The 22,755-nt window shown below is 47.0% G+C and overlaps 1 protein-coding gene, 3 long non-coding RNA genes and 1 other non-coding gene across 8 annotated transcripts in view; all 5 read right to left on the reverse strand.

Moving 5' to 3' along the window:
• Positions 1-8: 8 nt before the first annotated feature.
• Positions 9-4,775, reverse strand: LOC137860547 (uncharacterized). The gene is made up of 6 exons (XR_011098988.1): positions 4,201-4,775; positions 3,873-3,983; positions 3,364-3,424; positions 3,145-3,203; positions 2,939-3,022; positions 9-2,386 (listed from the first exon to the last, which is right to left on the reverse strand). It is a non-coding gene; the product is annotated as an uncharacterized lncRNA (long non-coding RNA).
• Positions 4,776-7,379: 2,604 nt separating this feature from the next.
• LOC137860411 (uncharacterized) lies at positions 7,380-9,071 on the reverse strand. The gene is made up of 2 exons (XR_011098892.1): positions 8,188-9,071; positions 7,380-8,027 (listed from the first exon to the last, which is right to left on the reverse strand). It is a non-coding gene; the product is annotated as an uncharacterized lncRNA (long non-coding RNA).
• A 1,806-nt stretch (positions 9,072-10,877) lies between these two features.
• On the reverse strand, positions 10,878-11,068 carry LOC137860776 (U2 spliceosomal RNA). The gene has a single exon (XR_011099172.1). It is a non-coding gene; the product is annotated as a U2 spliceosomal RNA (small nuclear RNA).
• A 2,557-nt stretch (positions 11,069-13,625) lies between these two features.
• On the reverse strand, positions 13,626-19,115 carry LOC137860545 (uncharacterized). 3 transcript variants are annotated; one of them, XR_011098986.1, is made up of 5 exons: positions 18,254-19,115; positions 17,832-18,158; positions 16,923-17,109; positions 16,008-16,443; positions 13,626-15,914 (listed from the first exon to the last, which is right to left on the reverse strand). It is a non-coding gene; the product is annotated as an uncharacterized lncRNA (long non-coding RNA). The 3 variants fall into 3 exon arrangements; XR_011098985.1 differs by having other exon boundaries at positions 13,626-16,443; positions 16,964-17,109; positions 18,254-19,103; XR_011098984.1 differs by having other exon boundaries at positions 13,626-16,443; positions 18,254-19,094.
• A 2,201-nt stretch (positions 19,116-21,316) lies between these two features.
• The window catches only part of MSH4 (mutS homolog 4), a 37,687-nt gene continuing 36,248 nt past the window's right edge, over positions 21,317-22,755 (reverse strand). For both annotated transcript variants that reach the window (XM_068690887.1, XM_068690886.1), the window contains exons 19-20: positions 22,018-22,106; positions 21,317-21,670 (exon numbers count right to left, since the gene is read on the reverse strand). In XM_068690887.1, coding sequence (XP_068546988.1) covers positions 21,485-21,670; positions 22,018-22,106 — 275 coding nt within the window. In that variant the 3' untranslated portion in view covers positions 21,317-21,484. The remainder of the gene's footprint in view (positions 21,671-22,017; positions 22,107-22,755) is intronic.

Consider the following 22,755-nt stretch of genomic DNA (forward strand, 5'->3'; position numbering starts at 1 on the left):
GGAGGGTTAGAGAAAGGCCCAATGCTGTGCCACTGCTGCTCAGCAGTAGACACAACACTGGTGTGATAACACTGCTGTTCCAGCTACAACTGCAGAGTACGGCACTGTATGGGCTGCTGCTGGGAAAGTTAACATTCCAGCCAGACCCAGCACACCACCAGAGGTGGATTGTTACGATATGGAGATGGTAGGTTATCCAACGGCTCCCGTTTATTATCTTTTTATTTTTCCTGTTCTTCTTCTTCTTCAAAATTTCTTACCTGCTTTTAGTGTAAATATTAAGGCTGTAAAAGGACATGAAGTCCTCCTGATCCATAATCCTGCATCATCACTTTCTTCCCGGCAGAAAGGTTCCTTCGAATTAACATGTGTATTTAAGGCCTGACAAATACAGTCTTCAAAGGATCCAAAAACGGGCCGAAAGACATGCGGTCTTAAAGGCTCCTTTGGCCATTCTATCACACAAGACTGAACCATTTTTTATTTACTTTTTGCGTTACTGGGGCCTCTCTCGTTCCAGTTTCTAACTGTTATTCCTAATGGACTTTCTGGTGGTATGTCTGGTAATTTGCTCCCTTTCTTCTGGTCCCTGGTCTTCGGTTTTGTCTCACCCATCTAGGAATGTTACTCTGGCAATTCCCACAGCCCTTGGTTACCTTAATAAGAGTGTCTTAAAGAGGATTTAAGATCTATCACCCACCCACAAATCCTTTGGGAATCCCTTCGGTCCTTCACCGGCCAAGTCCCTCGCGGGAGATTGGAACCGTGGTAAAGAAGACCTCCACAATCGCTTCGGAACTAAATTCCGTCTCAGTCACACTCTTACACACACAGGCAACCAAAACCCATCCAACAGAACAGTATACGCTTTAAACACTTACGACTCCGTTGTCTTCATTCAGATCTTCACACGCAGAATTACGGGCAAAATATACTGCTGCAGCCAGCAAGGGAGCTGAAAAAAAATCAAAACCTTAGCTTACCTGTATTCAGGTTCGAGATGCCATTAGTCCCGACCAGACTCGAACAGCAACCACCAAATGCTGGGGCACCTCTCCTACATCAAATAAGATTCCAAGAACCAAAGCCCTCCTGGACAAGCCCCCTGGTGTCATACATGACTGGGTCCCAAACTGGATTGCAATTAAATTTTACAGTTTTTTAAATAAATAGAGGTAAACGAGAAGTTGCTCGCAAACAGATATACTGTGCCAGATGACTTCAGCAAGTGCCCAGAGGCAGACCGGATGTCTTTGCCAACACAGTCCCATCAATGTATTAGTACACCCATGCACTGCCACGTTAACTGCCATCACTAACTGCCAGGCAGGACAGCTCCAGACCAAACACATACACACACAGGCACGCCACAAACACTACAAACAAAACACACAACACAAGGCACAAGAAAAAGTGACCCCCAAAAAGAAAGCCCTACAGCAACAGCAAGTCAGAACAGGTGCTCTGCACCAGACCCTACGAGAGACTAAAATGTCACGACACGTGACTGGAAGCAACTGCCAGAACTGGGATGATGGAGGCCTAAAAAGCCTGCCTTCAAGACAAGAGACCAGAAGGATGGGGACTGAAAACCCCCTAAGACAACGCTCAGGAAATCAATTCCCAAGCAAGAACTCCTGATGCGGCCCAGATGACTTCTGCAAGAGTGAGGATGGAAACAGACGCGATCTCAAACCGAGTATGATACACGAAACCTGAAACAGATCTGTATTTCAAGCAGCGACTGCAAGACAAGAAGTGCTCGGATCAGAGTCATGATGACAAAACAAGCATTGAGGCCCTTCAGCACAGCTACCGAGTCGCCTGCCTGGTCAGTCCAGCGTCAAAAGCCAGGAGGATATCAAGACCCGAGAAGCACAGAACAGACACTGCAGAAGCAACACTACAGGACAGACAAACTGAAGGAAACTGTCCTGCCTGGCACACGCACTCACGCTACAAAATAATCCCGCTGCTCCTATTAGCCTGGTGACCCAGCCACAAGCAGCCTGAACGTGACTCAGCCTCAACCACCCTCACAGTGGCACCAAGTCTATTCAGCCAGCAGGCACCACGCTGCTCTGGCTCACAGCTCCCATTAGCCACCCCAGATATGCAAATACCAGGTGCCCCCCAACTTAGCTCTCAGGTTGCTGCATGGTAAAGTCCCTCTGCCTCAAGAAATACACAGGCACTGATTGTCATCTTAGTCAACTGAAGGCTCATCATCAGCTGCAAAAACAGAGTACCAGCATTCACTAGCACGCCGGCCACGATGCCCACCTGCTCCACGATGCTGACTACTGCTGATGCAACATACAGTTCTGCTCACCTCTTCCTCTCCGAATCCAAGCTCCAACAGTGCAGCCAGTATCATCCACACCACCTGGGAAAACAAAGGGATTAAATGTTCGTTGCATTCACAACAAGTCTACCAATGGTGTTTTATTTTGTTCTTCATTTGTGTGTGTGTGTTTGTTTTTTTTTTTTGTTTACCTGTTTGTTTTTTTTGGGGGGATCTGCTTTAGCTCAACAGAATGCAGAGTGCAGATGAGACCTGAGGTGTTTCTAAAAGCAACAATCCCCATGCTTTCGCTGAAGCTTTGAATATTAAAAGGACAATACAACCCAGCAAGTAACTGAAACTTTCTTAACTGGAATTAGCTCAAATTTTATTATTTTTTTTAAACTTAGAAAGAAAAATCCAAGAGCAGAACAGATTATACACCAACAAAATCAATTCCATTCCATCCCCAGAAAAAAATCACATACTCTCATCCCCTCCTGTACCTCAGCCGCTTGCCTGCCCCACGTGGCTCATGCTTCCATCTCTTCTCCTTACCCACTTATAGCACCTCTAAAAGGCAAACTGGAGTTTTACTCTATTGGATGTAGGAAAATGATGCAGTGACAACCACACCCCAAAAACAACAGTTACCTCTGCTCATCACACACCAGAGTCACTGCAGAGGCAGCTTGGGTCGAGACGTCCTGCACTGCGAACTGCACGCTGCATTTCAGCCTGAACAAGGGAAAGACACAGGCAGAAGATAAACATTCAGCTGCCAGCAGTAGCACCCATCCCTCAACAACATAAGCAACCCCAGCTTTACTTTTATCCTTTCAAAACAGCACTCCACTTGCCTCTGGACCTGCAAATTAGGTCCAAGCTTGAAAGGAGCGGCCAGCATCACCCACGCCACCTGGGAACACAAAAGGATACAATGACCGCGGTGCTTGCAAGAACCCACCTGCCACACTGCTCCTCTATCCCAATCAGCCTCACCTCGGACCCTCACAGGGAAACACCTGAGCGTCTTCCCTTTGCTTCGGATAAGGCATGACCAGGCTGACACCACTCACCTTCCCTCAGAGCTTCCTGACATGAAGATTTCCCTTCCCTCTCCACAACTGCACAAAGCACCTGCAGAGACAAGAGAAATGCACACTCTGAGGCACCTCACAGCCACAGCGTACCTGCTGCAAGACCTCTCTCTTCCCAGCTCCGGTACTTCAGCTGCTCACCAGCTCTGAGATTGTTCACTCACAACACCACAGCAAGCTGCACCCGGGCCACACAACACACACTACACAAGCTACATTGCTTAAGACATATGAGCTGGAACGTTCCCACCCAACAATCAGTCGCATCACACAGGAAGGATGCCGCACACTCCTAGAAACCAAACCTACCAGTCCTGAGCAGCTCCCCACCTCCTCATTCTAACCACACTCAGCAAACACACTGTTTGACCCTCAAAAAAAAAAAAAAAAAAGAACATGCACACACACAAAGAAAAACAATTGAGCTCCACAAATGCCAAAAAGACATGCACACACACGAGCCTCGGCAGGGGTAGTCGCAGACTTACCCTTTGCAGATGAAAGAGGTGACTCTGATACAACTCTGCTCAGTGTCTTGGTAATGCTGCATCTACGCTGCCAAGCCATACGTAGCATTCAATCAAGCTGGTTTTAGTCCTCTGGAGAGTTACACAAGTGGGTTTATACATCTAGAGATTAAAACATAGCTCAAAAACAGAAGAGTATCCCACCATCCCAAAAAAAACAGTGAGCCAGCAGCCCCTACTAAACATCCCGCTACTGAGTGAATTCCAAGCACTTAAAATCCAGAAATCCATAGGCTCCAGTCTGCCTAGAGAACCCTGCAACTGACTGAAGGAAAACCAAAGCACTTACCCCAAAGAGCAGCCCAAGCACAAGGAGCTCTCTGATAGCATGCCTGGGGCTCATATAGCATTCAGCCCCGCCCAGCACCCAAACCCAATCACCTGGGAAAGGGGAGGGGCAAAGCACAAGAAAGTAGGAAGAGAGCAAAAGAAGCAGCTGGTTTTTTTTTTTTTTCCTTTGTTTTTTAAAATCTGGTTTATCTCAAAAACATTCCGAGAGCAGACAAGAGACCTGTGGTGTTTCTAGAAGCAAAACTCCCCTTTTGCTTTTGCTGCAGCTTTTAATGTTGAACTGATAACGTCACCAAGCAAGTAACTGAAACTTCTTCAACTGGAATTAGTTTACACACGCTCACCGTCATCTGCAAACACAGAGAACCAGCATTCACTAGCCCTAACCCTAACCCCAACCCTCACCCTAAGCTCTAACCCTAGCCCCAGCCCTAGTCCCCGAGAACTGCATTTCCCGGTGTGCTCTGGGCACCCAACATGGCCTCCAGGAAGTTCGGAGTCCCAGAACTACATTTCCCGGTATGCTCTGGGCACCCAACATGGCCTCCCGGAAGTTCAGAGTCCCAGAACTACATTTCCCGGTGTGCTCTGGGCACCCAACATGGCCTCCCGGAAGTCCGGAGTCCCAGAACTACATTTCCCGGCACGCTCTGGGCACTCAACGCAGCCTACTGGAAGCCTTGTGCCGGAAAACTACACCTACCAGCATTCCCTGGGCAGCCGGCACGGCCAATCAGAGGCCGAGTTGTCGAGAACTCCATTTAACAGCACTCCCTGTAACCCTAGCCCTTACCGCCCTTACACAAAAAAGCCGCAAGCCCTAACCCTAAAAATCCTCGAAACCCCTACAGACCTAACCCAAACTATCCACCACACTAAACCCCTGAAGTCCTATGCCTAAAAGCCCTAACCCAAACACTTAAGACGCTCAAATCCCACACCCACAAAATTAAGATGCTCAAATCCCAAACCCCAAAAAATAGGACGCTCAAATCCCAAACCCCCTTCCGAAAAAGAAAATAAGAAAAATAAATCAAACAAAACAAAAACAACAAAAGGGGTAGACCTGGTGGCATCTGCCCTATAACCCTGCAAAAATCATGAGGGACATAGAACAACAAAGCAAACACACAAAATAACATTGACATCCTAGCCATAAAAGTGCTATAACAATTAATCACCTCCAAAGAGCTTCATGCAATAAATGCACGTACTACTAGATTGGTTTCCTCTAAAATATCGTACAAGACTCTGACCCACGAAAAGAACCCTGCATGTAGCTAACAGAAGAATAAACAAAGCACCGACCCCAAAGAGCAGCCCACGCAGAAGGAGCTCTCTGATAGAACGCCTAGGGCTCATATAACATTTGGCCCCGCCCAGCACCCAAACCCAATCACCTGGGAAAGAGGAGGGGGCAAAGCACAAGAAAGAGAGCAGGAGCAGCAGCTGTGTTCATTTATTTATTTTTTTATTTATTTGTCACCTATCCCTAGTTTACAGCATGCGGAGTGCAGACAAAAGAACTGCGGTGTTTCTAGAAGCAAAATTTACCCTATTTTTGCCTCAGCTTTGAACATAGAAAGGACAATACAACCAAGAAAGTAAATGAAATATTTTCAACGGGAATTAGCACGAACCTTTCATTTACATATGAAGAAAAATCTAGGAGCGTAGGAAATTACACATCAAAAAAAAAAAAAAGACGTAATAAGCAACGCGCGTGCACGGCCCCTGGCCGCCTGCAGTACTCGTTTTCCACCAGCAGGTGGCGGCAGAGGGGCGCCCTCGGGCGTCACCGGGCATGAGCTCCCCTCGGCCGCCTGCAGTACCCCTTTTCCACCAGCAGGAGGCGGCAGAGGTCGCATGCGGGGAAAGCACAAAAAAGCAAAAAGAGGAGCAGCAGCAGCTCTGGTTTATTTACTTATTTATAAGGCTTAGCTCAACAGCATGCAGAGTGCAGACAGGAGAACTGGGGTGTTTCTAGAAGCAAAACTCCCCTTTTGCTTTTGCTGCAGCTTTTAATGTTGAACTGATAATGTCACCAAGCAAGTAACTGAAACTTCTTCAACTGGAATTAGTTTACACACGCTCACCGTCATCTGCAAACACAGAGAACCAGCATTCACTAGCCCTAACCCTAACCCCAACCCTCACCCTAAGCTCTAACCCTAGCCCCAGCCCTAGTCCCCGAAAACTGCATTTCCCGGTGTGCTCTGGGCACCCAACATGGCCTCCCGGAAGTCCGGAGTCCCAGAACTACATTTCCCGGTATGCTCTGGGCACCCAACATGGCCTCCCGGAAGTCCGGAGTCCCAGAACTACATTTCCCGGCATGCTCTGGGCACTCAACGCAGCCTACTGGAAGCCTTGTGCCGGAAAACTACACCTACCAGAATTCCCTGGGCAGCCGGCACGGCCAATCAGAGGCCGAGTTGTCGAGAACTCCATTTAACAGCACGCCCTGTAACCCTAGCCCTTACCGCCCTTCCACAAAAAAGCCGCAAGCCCTAACCCTAAAAATCCTCGAAACCCCTACAGACCTAACCCAAACTATCTACCACACTAAACCCCTGAAGACCTATGCCTAAAAGCCCTAACCCAAACACTTAAGACGCTCACAACGCCCAAGCCCACAAAATTAAGACGCTCAAATCCCAAACCCCCCAAAAATAGGACGCTCAAATCCCAAACCCAAACCCAAAATATTAAGACGCTCAAAACCCTAACCCAGGAGATCCTAACCTGAAAAAAAAATAAGATCTTAAAACCCTAACCGTAAATAACTGACCAAAAATAAAACCCAAAGAACCTAACCCTAAAAAAACTATCAACACTACAACCCAAAAAACTCTAAAACCCTAACACGCTAACCCTGAAACCCTTAAAACCCTAACCCTCAAATCCCTAAAATCCTAACCGTTAAAACTCCAACCCTAAAACTAAAAACCTTAAAATCCTAAACTTAAACCCTGAGAACGCTTACCCTGAAACCTTAAAACCGTGAATCAATCTTTGGGAAATAACATAGGCTCAGGAGAGGATCTCAGTACAGTAGCATTTTTATTTGAGATTACAATGGCGGGTGTCCCGCGAGCAGGAGGGCACCTACCGATTCCATACACAGTTTATATACCTTTATTTTTTTTTCCCCTCCCAAGGACCAGGACCCTCCCGTTTCCCCATTAACTGTGCAATCCAGGTTCATACTCTACCTGGTGCTTCACCGAAAACACACAGCTGCTGGCCTGTTACAAGTCACATTTCTTTTGAGGCTTTTACTCTTTGAGGTGGTAATGTTTCTTACACCGTGATTTCCACTTAATTGTTGTAAGGATTCTGGTTGTCTGCATTTTACAAGGTTGTCTGTTGTAATAAATGACTAAGTCCCAAATAGGATTACAATCAAAGTTTATAATTTATTAAATGAATAGAGGTAAGCAAACAGCACTGGGTGCGCCGGGAGTCTCTGCTCCACCGAGACGCACACAAGTCACAGCAGGCAGCTGGTTTTTATGCTCCTAGGCTAATACATATTCATTACTACTTCTAGAAAAGGCAGGGTTATTATAACTAGTTCCTGGAATCCGAACCCGCCCACTGGCGCATGTGTTATCAGTCTCTGGTGGTCCCTCTGCGGGTCTCTCGTACCGAAGGCTCACAGTCTTCCTCCCAGGCTTTTCCCTTGTCCTTCTCCTTTGTCCATCTTGGCTGGATGTCAGAGACTTGCATAGTGCCCCATGCAATAGTCATAACAGTTAGCAGTTATTCTGAAACCCCTTTGTTCTCTTGTCCCCTATTAACCCGAATTGCTGGACCATTCCTCTGCAAGATGAGAAGAGGTAAAGAGAGCAGGAGGAACAGCAGCCCTGTTTTTGGTCTGGCTTAGTTCAACAGGGTGCAGCACAAGCAACCAGGCTGTTTCTCTTTAAAGACTTGCCTTAGCATTGGTGAAGGAAACTGACCCGGCTGACAACCCTCTTACCTTTTTGCACCACTCCACACCATGGGGACTTCATCTCTCCAAGGCTGCACGAGGGAAGGGCGGAAACAAGAAAAAAAGCACATCCTGAGGCACCTCATAACCACAGCCTACCTACTGCAATACTTGTGTCTCTCTTCCCAGCTGCTTTACCTCTGCCGCTCTCCATCTCCAAACCACATTCTTTTTAACTGCCATGCAGAGTGGCAGTCCTCCGGGCGCAATAGAGCAGCACCATATTTTTTTTTTTTTTATTAGTATTTTTTAATTTCAAAACAGCAGTCCGCTTCCCTCTGGAGATGGACAGTAGGTCCAGCCAGTCACCGAGTTGCCAACACAGAGCGTCACAGTTCCAGAAGGCGCTCTTTCCTTTGACCGATTCCTTATAAATGTTATCTACCACTGGCAAAAGCAATAAACAGACTGCAAACATGCACTGCCATGTTTGACAAACTTTATGTTTTTAATTTTATTATTTCAAAAGAGCAGTCCACTTGCCTCTACATCTGTGAAGTAGATCAAACCAGTCACTAAGTTGCCGAACAAGAACTTGACGGTTCCAGAAAGCGCTGTTACCTTTGACTGGTTCCTCCTAATGTTTACCTACTGCTGGTTTATACATTTAGATGTAGAGGAATGGCTTGAGGGTAGAGGTCACCTAAACATTGAGCAATTAGATGAGGACGATCTTGCCAAATACCGCACACCGCTAGTATAAGATTAGGCTAACCGTAAAACATAAGGCTTGCAGCTGACAGCTGTAAAAGGGATAGAAGAACAGTGTCCTTGGAGCAAGGAATACAGTGTCCTTGGGGCTATAGTTAGCTCTAAAAAGAGAACTTGTGGTTATAGCTGTCTGCACTAACAGGATATAGCAATAATCAATCATGAGCACTTCCTTTCGGTCTGTCATGCGCTTCGTTCGTCCCCGGCCGCTCCCCTCACGGAGGATACGGGACCGCGGATCGGAACGCCGCACTCGCTTCGCGGCGATGCTGCGTCTCGCTCACCCAGCACAATCACGCCGTCACGCAAAGAGGCCCCCTGCACTCCTCGCTCATACCACAAGAATATATCACTTAAAACAACAACCAAACGTGTTCGTAAGTCACTTCACAACAGCACTTTGTCTCAAACACACACACGCCAATGCTTTCAACGTGACATACCCAGACACCTACAAATAAGACACGCAATTATTACCGCTCCAGTTATCATCCCCCCAGCAGCTGCTGCTATTACCCGGGTAACCTTGTCACAATTTCGAGAGGCCCGCTTACCCTTCTCCTGCTTCTTATGTGGTCATTAGCAGGTCCATCCTGGCTCCCAAAACTGGGACGAAGCGGTAACCTCGCATTTGCTCCATCTACTCCCAAGATCTCTAGTGGCCGCTCTATCGGCCAGCGACCCCCTCGCCCCCCCCCGACATCTCTGTCGGCCAGCGACCCCCCCCTCGACATCTCTATCGGTCAGCCTGTAGCGTACCCTCCTCCCATACGGGGACTCTGCTGCACGCCAGACGTCTCTGCGTGACTTACCAGCCGCCCCGGCCACCCGTACGACTTACAGGCCCTTCCCGTACTGTAAAGCCTACCGTTTGTCCGCGGCCTCAGGAGGTCTTTGTCTGCCCCTTTCGGTGAGCGGCTCAGAGCGGAGGCTCCCCCGAGTAAAATGCTTGGGGTGCACCTAGGGGCGTCCGCTCCGCAGCCCATCCCGCAGCCGAGCGAGCAGAACGTCTCTCCCGGCCGGCTCGCCAAACTGACTTGCGGCAAACAGAGTCCACAATCAGTAAGACTGCAAAAGTAGGTCTGTTTATTCAGCGCTGGGCAGCACGGAGGGGTAGTCCCGCCAAAGTCGTGTGCACCGGACGCGGCAACTTGCCGCGATTATACGCAGCAGAGTTACATTTGCACGAAGTTTCACAGTGCGCCTACACGTATTCACAGCCCGTCCCCGCCTCACGTTAAAAGCAGCTCGAGAAGTCATTTCCACAAGCACCCCCCCACCCGCGCTCGCGCAGTGTCTCCTGGTGGCGGTCATCGGGGGTCATGGGGATGAAGGTTGGTGGCTCTTCCTCATCCCCGCTAGCTGCCCTCTTGTCTTTGCGCAGAGTCGGTTGCTCCTTGGCTCCTGTCCATGCGCAGGACCAGTTTCTGTCCGTTTCTTAACACAGGCTCCCACTCTTATGAAGAGACTGACCTCGGCAAGGGGCCCGAGGCTTCTTGCTTTAGTTATTTTGCACAAGGCAGCATAGTCGGCAGAGACAGCAGGGAGCATCCTAGTTGCGTGCTGCCAGCGCTCTCTCTCTACCCGATCAGATTCTCCTAACTCCCTCTCTCGCCAGCCCCAGCTGCAAGCCACAGAAAACCTTCCGAGCCACGCTGCCCCCGCCGCGCCCCGGCCGCAGTAGGCGACCTGCCGCCCCGGCCGCTTCCCCGGTGCAAAGGGGCGGCAGGCGCTGGCGGGAGCGCGAGGGGGCAGGGAGCCGTTCCGGCCCGCGGAAGGGGCAGCGAGGCGGGAAGCGAGCGCACGCGCGGGGCCGCGCCGTGCCCTCCGCCGAGCCGGGAAGCCTGCGGCGGCCGGGCGGCAGCTGCTCAGGGGCCGCTGCCCCGTCCCGCGCCGCGGAAGCGCCGCGCGCCCCCCCGCCCCCCAGCGGCCAGCTCTGTCTTTGCACTCGCACAGCAACCTCCCGAGGGAGGTGCACCGTTCCCGGAGGTACTGCAATACCGGGACGATGCGCGGAGCGGAGGGAGCAAGCTCCGGATCCAACTCCCGAGCCCAAAAATCCGTTTAATATAAAGTCCTCTCATCGAGGACGTATCAGATATTAAACTGATAAGAACAGATACTACACTTGATCTTAGCCAAAAGGCCGAGAAGCGATGCCCACCAGGCCGGCCCCGCGCCACCCGCTCCCGCGCCCACCACCCCGACCTCACGGCCACTGCTCCACCGCCCGCCCCCGCCCTCCCGGGCCTCAACCCGCCGCTCTCGCCCGCCCTCGCCCGCGCTCCGCTCGCAGCCGCGACCCCCAAGCGCCCCGCCGCCTCGTCGCTGGGGCCTCCCAGCGGCCCGTTCGGGCCCCCGCGCGCCCGATTGGCTGGGCCCCGCCACAAATTTGCATGCCCCGCCCCGCCCCGCGCCCCGCCTCTCCCTCCCCGCGCCTCGCCGGCCGCGTGCCCCGCCCACGAAGCCTCTGCGCCCGCCCTTCGCTCCGCGCTCATTGGCGCAGCTCCGCCCCCTCCTCGCATTCGCCCCGTGTCTTTACAGGGAGGGTGTCCTCAGAGCACCACCCTCATTATCTACACCTGAGTCTCCAACTGAAACAAAGAGTAACCCTGCGGAGACTCAAATGTCACGACACGCGACTGGAAGCAACTGCCAGACCTGGGATGATGGAGGCCTAAAAAGCCTGCCTTCAAGACAAGAGACCGGAAGGATGGGGAGTGAAAACCCCCTAAGAACACACTTAGGAATTCGATTCCCAAGCAAGAGCTCCTGATGTGGCCCAGATGACTTCTGCAAGAGTGAGGATGGAAACAGACGCGATCTCAAACCGAATATGATGCACAAGACCTGAAACAGATCTGCAGTTCAAGCAGCAACTGCAAGACAAGAAGTGCTCGAATCAGAATCACGATGACAAAACAAGCATTGAGGCCCTTCAGCACAGCTACCAAGTCCCCTGTCTAGTCAGTCCGGTGTAAAAAGCCAGGAGGATATCAAGACCCGAGAAGCACAGAACAGACACTGCAGAAGCAACACTACAAGACAGACGAACAGAAGGAAACTGTCCTGCCTGGCACACGCACTCACACTACAAAATAATCCCGCTGCTTCTATTAGCCTGGTGACCCAGCCACAAGCAGCCTGAACGTGACCCAGCCTCAACCACCCTCACAGTGGCACCAAGTATATTCAGCCAGCTGCCTCCATGCTGCTCTGGCTCCCAGCTCCCATTAGCCACCCCAGATATGCAAATACCAGGCGCCCCCCAACTTAGCTCTCAGGTTGCTGCATGGTAAAGTCCCTCTGCCTCAAGAAATGCACAGGCACCGATTGTCATCTTAGTCAACTGAAGGCTCATCATCAGCTGCAAAAACAGAGAAAGAGCATTCACTAGCACGCCAGCCCCATTGCTCACCTTCTCCACAATGCTGACTACTGCTGATGCAACATACGGTTCTGCTCACCTCTTCCTCTCCGAGTCCAAGCTCCAACAGTGCAGCCAGTATCATCCACACCACCTAGGAAAACAAAGGGATTAAGTGATCGTTGCGTTCACAACAAGTCAGCCAATGGAGTATCTGTTATTGGTGTTTTTTGTGTGCGTGTTTCCTGTATTTATTTATTTTTTAATCTGCTTTAGCTCAACAGCATGCAGAGTGCAGACAAGAGAACTGGGGTGTTTCTAGAAGCAACAATCCCCATGCTTTTGCTGCAGCTTTTAATATTAAAAGGACAATACGACCCAGCAAGTAACTGGAACTTTCTTAACTGGAATTAGCTCAAACTTTTATTTAGAGCAGAACAGATTATACACCAACAAAATTAATTCAATTTCATCCCCAGAAAAAAAAAATCCCTAAAAATACCCAAAAACCTCTAACCCTAACAACCCTAACCCATAGCCCTAACCCCCTAACCCTTACACTAACCCCTACCCCAACCTCTAACCCTAACCCTAGTTCCCGAGAACTACACTTCCCGACATGCTCTGGGCACTCAACATGGCCTTCCGGAAGCCTGGTGCCGGAAAACTACACCTACCAGAATTCCCTGGGCAGCCGGCACGGCCAATCAGAGGCCGAGTTGTCGAGAACTCCATTTAACAGCACTCACTGTAACCCTAGCCCTTACCGCCCTTACACAAAAAAGCCGCAAGCCCTAACCCTAAAAATCCTCGAAACCCCTACTGACCTAACTCAAACTATCTACCACACTAAACCCCTGAAGACCTATGCCTAAAACCCCTAACACAATAAATTAAGACGCTCAAATCCCAAACCCACAAAATTAAGACGCTCAAATCCCAAACCCCAAAAAATAGGATGCTCAAAACCCAAACCCAACTCAAAACATTAAGACACTCAAAACCCTAACCCTGGAGAACCTAACATGAAAAAAAAAATAAGATCTTAAAACTCTAACCCTAAATAACTGACCAAAAATAAAACCCTAAGACCGTAACCCTAAAAAACCTATCAACGCTACAACCCAAAAAACTCTAAAACCCTAACATACTAACCCTGAAACCCTTAAAACCCTAACCCCCGAATCCCTAAAATCCTAACTGTTAAAACTCCAACTGTAAAAACTTTAAAATCCTAAACATAAACCCTGAGAACGCTTACCCTGAAACCCAACCCTAGTGCCCTATCCCTGAAACCTTAAAATCGTGAATCAATCTTTGGGAAATAACATAGGCTCAAGGGAGGATCTCAGTACAGTAGCATTTTTATTTGAGATTACAATGGCGGGTGTCCCGCAAGCAGGAGGGTGCCTACTAATTCCATACACAGTTTATATACCTTTTTTTTCCCCTCCCAAGGACCAGGACCCTCCCCTGTTTCCCCATTAACTGTGCAATCCAGGTTCATACTCTATCTGGTGCTTTCCAGAAAATACACAGCTGCTGGTCTGTCACAAGTCACATTTCTTTTGAGGCTTTTACTCTTTGAGGTGGTAATGTTTCTTACACCATGATTTCTGCCTAATGGCGGTAAGGATTCTGGTTGTCTGCATTTTACAAGGTTGTTGTAATAAATGACTAAGTCCCAAACAGGATTACAATCAAAGTTTACAATTTATTAAATGAATAGAGGTAAGCAAACAGCACTGGGTGCGCCGGGAGTCTCTGCTCCACCAAGATGCACACAAGTTACATCTGGCAGCTGTTTTTATGCTCCTAGGCTAATACATGTTCATTACTACTTATAGAAAAGGCAGGGTTATTATAACTAGTTCCTGGAATCCGAACCCGCCCACTGGCGCATGTGTTATCAGTCTCTGGTGGTCCCTCTGGGGGTCTCTCGTACTGAAGGCTCACAGTCTTCCTCCCAGGCTTTTCCCTTGTCCTTCTCCTTTGTCCATCTTAGCTGGATGTCAGAGACTTGCATAGTGCCCCATGCAATAGTCATAACAGTTAGCAGTTATTCTGAAACCCCTTTGTTCTCCTATCCCCTATTGACCCGAACTGCTGGACCATTCCTTTGCAAGATGAGAAGAGGTAAAGAGAGCAGGAGGAACAGCAGCCCTGTTTTTGGTCTGGCTTAGTTCAACAGGGTGCAGCACAAGCAACCAGGCTGTTTCTCTTCAAAGACTTGCCTTAGCATTGGTGAAGAAAACTGACCGGGCTGACAACCCTCTCACCTTTTTGCACCACTCTACAACATGGGGACTTCATCTCTCCAAGGCTGCACGAGGGAAGGGCGGAAACAAGACAAAAAGCACATCCTGAGGCACCTCATAACCATAGCCTACCTACTGCAATACTTGTGTCTCTCTTCCCAGCTGCTTTACCTCTGCCGCTCTCCATCTCCAAACCACATTCTTTTTAACTGCCATGCAGAGTGGCAGTCCTCCGGGCGCCATAGAGCAGCACCATATTTTTATTTTTTTTATTAGTATTTTTTAATTTCAAAACAGCAGTCCGCTTCCCTCTGGAGATGGACAGTAGGTCCAGCCAGTCACCGAGTTGCCAACACAGAGCTTCACAGTTCCAGAAGGCGCTCTTTCCTTTGACCGATTCCTTATAAATGTTATCTACCACTGGCAAAAGCAATAAACAGACTGCAAACATGCACTGCCATGTTTGACAAACTTTATGTTTTTAATTTTATTATTTCAAAAGAGCAGTCCACTTGCCTCTACATCTGTGAAGTAGATCAAACCAGTCACTAAGTTGCCGAACAAGAACTTGACGGTTCCAGAAAGCGCTGTTTCCTTTGACTGGTTCCTCCTAATGTTTACCTACTGCTGGAAAAAAAGCAAAAAGACTCTGTGCCAGCTGCCCTTGAGTACTCGCCCAGAGCTTGAGTATTCGCCCAGAGACAGACCAGATGTCTTTTCCAAAACAGTCAGGACAATGTATTATTGCACTGATGGAACTCCACTTTAGCTACCATCACTAACTGCCAGGCAGGACAGCTCCAGGCCAAACACACACATAAAGAGACACGCTACAAACATCATGAATGAAACATGGGAAAAGAATTACTTATGCTATAAGAATTACTCACCTGAAGAAGAGCTGCATGCAATAAAGGTACGTACTACTATATAGATTAATTTACTTTAAATGATCCTACTAATTGTCACCTTAAATAGACATACTTATTTCTTTTAACTTGGAAACACATCAACCCGTAGACTTTGACCCACCACCAGGCAGGGACTAGCAATACTAAGTAGAGGAGAAAACAAGTGTTGTGAGCCTGAAGTGTGTACAACCATAGTAAAGACGGCTCCTGAGAGGATGGGGAAACAAAGGGAAAGCTGCTTACCTCTGAGAAGTCGTCCTTGATCTTTGTGCCACGGACATTTGTCTTGAATGTTCAGCGCACAAGTTTAGGGGTCCCCATCCGTTGAAGGCTTACCTCGGGGAAGTCCTACATGGCTCCACCTGCATTACTGATTTTTTCTGCCAGCAGGCAGTGGCAGAAAATCCTGAGAAACGGCAGACATCTTCCCAAATCATTTTCTCAATAACGGAAGCAGTGCGCACCACACTGAAAAACAGCAGAAAAACACACCCCACGTTGTCTCAGGTAGGAAATAACTGCCCTGAGCAACATGCCCTTCCCAGGGTGAACCCAATGTACCCAAGGCCTTAGGGGGAAGGCAGAAAAGGAACCCAAGACTCTTAGTGCGTCTCCTGAGAATTGCAATTTCCATTTACTCCATGTCTTCTGGTCTCACAGGATAAGGCAGAGGTATAATTAATTCCTTATCCATCTCTGAAAAGAGCTTTTCTCATATCTGTGATAAAGAAGAAAAATGTTATAATTGTGGGAGTCATTCCACAAAGCCACATGCGGTGATTTAACTATTACAGATAAGATCATTTTTAATCAAAAACACCTCGGCCACAACGTTACCACTGCAAACATAGCACTGCACAAAAATTCAACTCAAGATATAGGAAAAGGCGAGCTAAGAAGACGAATGAGGTTGACCAAAAGCATCTGCAACAACCATCTGGTAGATGGTTGTCCACAGCCATCGGATTTCATGGTCGTCTTTCCTGACGAATGAATCCTGGAAGAAGAGAAAAGATGCACAACATGTCCACAACAACTTCTGAGGAGACTATTGAACAGAAAAAAAAAAAAAAATAGAAACAGTAAGTGGCTAGTACGTCAGTTTTGTTAACAGAGTAACATTAACATACTAGAAATTTCCACGTTCTATGTAGCCCCAAGGCGGTGCTGGGTACATCCACTTACATTATTGAGGTGGCACAATGTCAGAGACAGTTAATAGACAAGGTACACCCGAGGTGCACCCAGTTTGGATCAGCTTGCATATGAGTCTGCTGATACATCAGTACTGTTCTTCCAGAAGCAGACAGACTGTTGTTATTCATTCCTCAGTGGAGATGAGGCTCTGTAAGGCTTTGCTTTTTATCCTTCCCTCACTCCCCCTCTATTTCCAAGCTTAAACTTACACACAATATAATAACAAGATCCCACAGTGAAACCAAAGCAGAAGCTTAAGGGAACAGATTGGTCACAAACCATTCTCTGTGACAGTAATGTCCGTGTGAGAACTTCCGTACTTGTGGATATGTTCAACAGCCTCTTGTACACTGTCCACAACCTCAATGCAGCACTCCAGATCCCCATATTCAGTGCGGAGAGATTTCACTTCTGAGGGGTTGAGCGTCGAGTAAGCAGCAAACTTTGGGCCAGCATGAATCTTCACCTGCAATACCAGAAGTATTTTGTGCTGTAGATTTTACCAATGCTTAACTAACAGGTGAAAAGTGCAGCTTGTTGTTCTGGGCATAGCTAGGACGGAGTGTATTTCTTTCATAGCAGTCCCTACACTGCCACCTTTTGGATTTGTGCCTTAAACAAACCACTGCTTTGGCCATTGCTAAACAGTGCTCACGCAGTTTCAAGGCTCTCTCTTTTCCCCCCACAGTGAGAAGGCCGAGGGTCTGCTAAAGTTAGGAGAGGACATAACCACAACTGATTCAAACTTAACCAAAGGGATTGTCTATGCCATAAAAAAATATAGCCTGTTTTCAGAGGCAGCGGATCGGTGAACTAGCAATACGGCACAATAGCTGAAATGCAATAGCATTGGCTATCCATCATGACATGCTCCTAGTTCAGGGTTCATTTTAAATTATTTAAAGCAATTACATCATTTCAAGAAAGACATCTGGCTAGGAAACAGTACAACACTAGTAGTGGGAAAACAGCTACACACTGCACCTAGCCCTTGTACCTATGCTTTTAGAAAGTATGTGGTCTGCAAGTAGTTGTAGCAAGCAACTTGTTTCTGGGTTTGCACGTCTCCCCTGCAGAAGACTTTACCTGTTTTTACCCTTTTGTTTTGTAAACTGACACCAGCCCTCTCCAAAGCGTATGTTTCAGACACAAAAGAGTTACTGGGCCCAAAGCAAGGCAAGGACTCACAGTTATTCTACGATCCTGATAAAGAAGCTCTAATGCATCACCAATCTCTGAGTTTGATTGTAGCAGCAAAGACACCCAAGCAATGAGAGGGAGGAGTAGAGGGGCAGGTGCTGATCTCTTCTCTCAAGTGACAGCGACAGGACCCGAGGGAATGGCACAGAGCTGACAGGGGAGGGTCAGGCTGGATGTTAGCGAAAGGTTCTGCACCAAGAGGTGGCTGGGCGCTGGAACAGGCTCCTGGGACAGCGGTCACAGCACTGAGCCTGCTGGAGTTCACAGAGTGTTTGGGCAACGCTCCAAGATGTACGGTCTGATTTCTGGGTGGTCCTGTGTGGAGCAAGGGGTTGAACTTGGTAATCCTCGTGGGTCCCCTGCAACTCAGGGTAATCTACGATACTTTAGTTGCTGATTAGAATCCCTACCTTTGAAGGCTTTCAGGAAAGGTGCCTGTAAGATGGCATTTTCTTCTGCAACTATACATTTTGTTGATAATGAAACCCTGACCGGTATTTGCATGTTTCCTGTTCTCAAATCAGATTAGACAGCAATGAGTCCTCCCCACTGTATTAAGAGGCTGGTGGGTGCTTGTGAAGTCCAGCAGTCCAAAAAACAAAATCCATAAATTTATCCTCCCACCCCTCAAAAAAAAAAAAAAAAAAAAAAAAAAAAAAAGCAGCTAATAAGCTCTTCCCATGAAGAACATTTTAGTTGTGCTGCCTTAGACAGAAGCCTTTTATTTTATCGCACTGATTTCACGTTTATAACCAGAAGGTGTCCTTGCCCATGGCGGGGGTTAAGTAGATTGCCCCCTTGCCATACCCAGACACCGCGTGTCTCTAACATATAAAACTAGAGATTGAAATGCAATTTGGTTGTATCTTGTTAAGAATCTGCCTCTCCGAAGATCAGCACCACAAAGCAAAGCTGCAGACAAGCTTCTTTCAATTAAAAAATCCAATGAATTCCATCTGTCTGCAAAGAGCTTTCCTCATGCCTGTGACAAAGGAGAAAAACGTTCTGATCGTGGGAGCCATTCCGCAAAGCCACATGCGGTGAATTCACGATTACAGTTAAGATCGTGTTCAGTCAAAAACACCTCAGCGAGCTACAAGGACGAACGCCCTTCCCCAGCTCTTCTCTGTTTCCAAGCTCACACCCGCGGCCAGCCCCAACCCGCCCAGCCCCAACCCGCCCCTCCCGGCCCGCACGGCCCAGCCCCAGCCTGGGGAAAGCCCTGCCGCGCAGCCCGGAGCCCGCCCCTGGATTTCCAGCCAATCAGGGAGTGTTTCCGCCCTTATTGAAGGCATGCCCTGACGTCATGTCCGCCCCGGATTTCCAGCCAGTCATGGAGTGTTTCCGCCCTCGCATAAGACACTTTGTGATGCAACTTCCGCCCTGGATTCCCAGCCAATCAGGGAATGTTCCCTCCCTCAGTGGAGGCCCGGGCTGACGTCACTTCTGCCCATAATTCCCAGCCAATCAGGGACCGTTTCCACCCTCAGTGAAGGCACGCGCTGACACGTGCGGTTCTTTGGCAGGAAGAACAACGGAGGCAAAAGTGACCGGGACAGAGCAGCGGAGAGAAAAGGCTGGAGAAGGGTAAAATGTAACTGACCGCAGGGCAGAGACGGAAGAACTGAAATACAGGGAAGAGGCCTCTGCCAGCCTCAGCCAGGTGCAATCGGCTGCAATGTCCGCAGGGGACAAAGGGACCGCTTGGCCCTCAGCACCAGCCCTTAGAGGAAAGGAGCGAGCTGCTGGCAGCAACGCCTCATTCTGAAGCTTGCAAACAGCCTGGCAGCCCTCCTGTGGAAGCTTCTGGAGGCACCGAGCCTTTCCCAAACTGACTCTCCTGGGCACTGGGGGCTGCCTTCTTGTTCTACTCTCTGCTACCACTCTGCTGGTTGCCTGGCGCGGCCCTGACTCTGGCTCAGTGGGAAGCTGTCTGAGCACTCACTTGGAAACTTCCCTAGGCAGGCTGGAGTTGTTTAGCCCGGAGGAGAGGAGATGCCAGTGAGACTGTATTGCAGCCTTCCAATATTTAAAGGGGGGACTACAAGATGGGGAAAGACTTCACCAAGGTCTGTAGCGATTGGACAAGGGGTAATGGTTTTAAATTAAAATAAGGTAGAATCAGGTGTTAGGAAGAAATTCTTTACAATGAGGGGGTTAGAACTAGATGATCTTTATAGGTCACTTCCATCCTAAACCGTTCTGTAACTCTAAGTGAGCATAAAAGTGTATTATCTTTTTGTGTTCTGGTCCTGTCTCTTGGTATCCAGACATCAGTAGGGGAAGAAAGGGAAAAGGGACGAATTTACAATTTATTTCAAGAGAATGGTATGAGCAGTACATAAACACAGTCCTCACAGACCAAATGGAAGCAACCCAATGGCTCTGAAATGACCGGTACAGAAGAGGGGAACAGTTCTGATATTATCCATCTACCCAAGGCAGCTGAGAAACAACCCTCAGAACTGTTATTTCTGGTGATGTGGTGGCTTACACAAATGGGAATGTACACCTCAGAGTCTGAAGCAAATACCCCTTGCACTCTGGTTCCTTTTGTTAAAAGCAGTGAACACAAACTACTTACTTTTGTCAAGACTCTCACTGGAAGACAACAAATATGGTTATTACTGATGGGTACGAGTGATAAAATCAACAACACTTGAGGCATGAAGACAATGGAACTGTGATTAATAAGTCAATAAAAACACTTTTTAAATATGAAAAGAGTGCAACTAGTAGAAATGTAATTCTGCTTACATTGGTATGTTTGCAAAGGAAATATGAAACTATATATAAGAATGTATTTTTTGTTATGAATCAAATTTTGCACTCCTGTGTATACATTAATGTATATATTACATATATACATATATTACATACATACATTTTATGCATATATGTAAAATAAACTATATATAAAGGAAATATATATGAATTCCTGGACAAAGTAGGTTGGAAGGCAGTGAGGAAAAGACAAATTCCTTCAAGCTGGAATACAAAGTTGCAATTGCAATCATTTGATCAATTCTTATTAAAAAAAAAAAAGGAAAAAGAATAGCATTTTTAAAAATTTATTTCCCGTTATTTTCCACTCAAAACCCAATCAACAATGTTAAAAAGCCCTCGGTGCTGAGTTCTGGAGAAGCAGCAGTCCTGGACTGGTTACTTGATGTTGCATTAAACAATAATTTAGAGAGTTAGAACCCTCTATGAGCAGGGAGCAACAGTATTTGCACATGCACATCCAACAGTGCAAACAGAACTTGTCTGTGAAAGATGAGCGGACAGTCTGTTTCAAGGACTACTTTTTGTTAGGTAATATCTTTGGAATCAGATATAAGAGCTGTAATACCACATATATAATGTAGAAATGGCTAATTAAATAACTTTTTGTCTCTAAAACAGTGAAAGGAATATAATTACAATCAAAAAAGAACTGTTTCACATACAAAGTAAATGCTTTTATTTGTGACAAAAAAAAAAAAAAAACAAACACAAAGAATATGGTCTTTGGTAGTGAGTATAATTTAGACTAAAAATTAAGAAGTTATAGACATACAAGAAGCTGTGTTTCTAATACTGTGGAAAAAAAGCAGAATCTCCTTGCAGTCAAAAATTATTAAAACAGCCTGCGTTGTACGTTACTGTTGTTCATCGTTTCGTTCAGCTGCAGGACAACTGGCTTTATACTTTTTCTTCAAACCTTTCAAATATATTCGCAAACTGTCTGAATCTAATCGTGAATTTCTGGCAGTCTGAACCAATCTCATTGCTAAATGATATACAGCTCTGTGTTTCATCATCTCAGGAGTGCTTTCCTGCTGGTGCTGTTCTTAAAAACATACACATGCATTAAAACAGGAAATTAATTACGTTCTGTCATTACAATACCAATAGTGTATTTTCCAGCCTATTTCTGATCAGGTGTTTCTTGGTTTGAACTCCAACATTACATCTAATGCTCCTTTAACAATAAGGAATGATTTGTGTTGTCACCTAACAGTGATCTGAGTATAACCTCTTATAATTAGTTCAGAAATAAAAGGTTTACTTTCTTGATGCCATCTATCATCATAAAACCTGATGTAGCATTTATTCTGTAGCCTTTTAGAAACATTGAAAATATACAGTTTTATAAAAACTATCGATTAAAGTATAACTAACCACTACGTACCAAAATTTGTTTTGCAATGTGATTTGTGATTTCCTTTGCATCCAAAATTATGGATGGTGGTAGAGAGGAAACTTCTGCAGCTTTTAATCCTAAACATAGAAAATACAAATAAGGATTTTAGATAAAAATCTTTCCCCATCCTTCACAGTATGTGTGCTAGAATCAGCTGAGTTCATTTTTAAAGGGTGAAAGTTTCATTAAAAATATTTTAATATAAATTTTCTATTTTGGTCTCTTTTTCAAAACAATACTGTTTTGAGAGGTGCCAAATGCATACTTTGTTGTAATGGTGTCTCTAAAATACACTTCCACATAAAGTTGCTGCTGTCAGTAAGTGGGCAGGATTTGATACATCAGATGCTAAAGGAAAAAAATGGGACAGTGGTGGTAATAGCTTTCTCTGTTTAGTTTTTCAGTTTGGCAGGCTGGCAAAATGCTGAGATTGTGCTAAACGTGCTCTCCACTGAATCTGGGCACCTAGTGGATATGGATGTCACATTCCAACTTCTACGCTCTTGCCAGCAGTCAAGGTGTCAGGTACTCAGGTTAAAAAAAATGTGTGTTTTTTTCTGCCCTAATATGATTTCACTTTTCATTTTGCCTGTTACCCTGGCTGTTGAGAGGAAATTCTGTGCTTCGTCAGGTCTACACTAATCCTACATCTAATACTGTAGGGTTAAAAATGGAAAGGGGCAAGAATAGATCTTGCACTTTTTTTTTTTTTAATGTAACTTTGCT

This window comes from Anas acuta, chromosome 8 (assembly GCF_963932015.1).
Source record: "Anas acuta chromosome 8, bAnaAcu1.1, whole genome shotgun sequence".
NCBI classification, from domain to species: domain Eukaryota; kingdom Metazoa; phylum Chordata; class Aves; order Anseriformes; family Anatidae; genus Anas; species Anas acuta.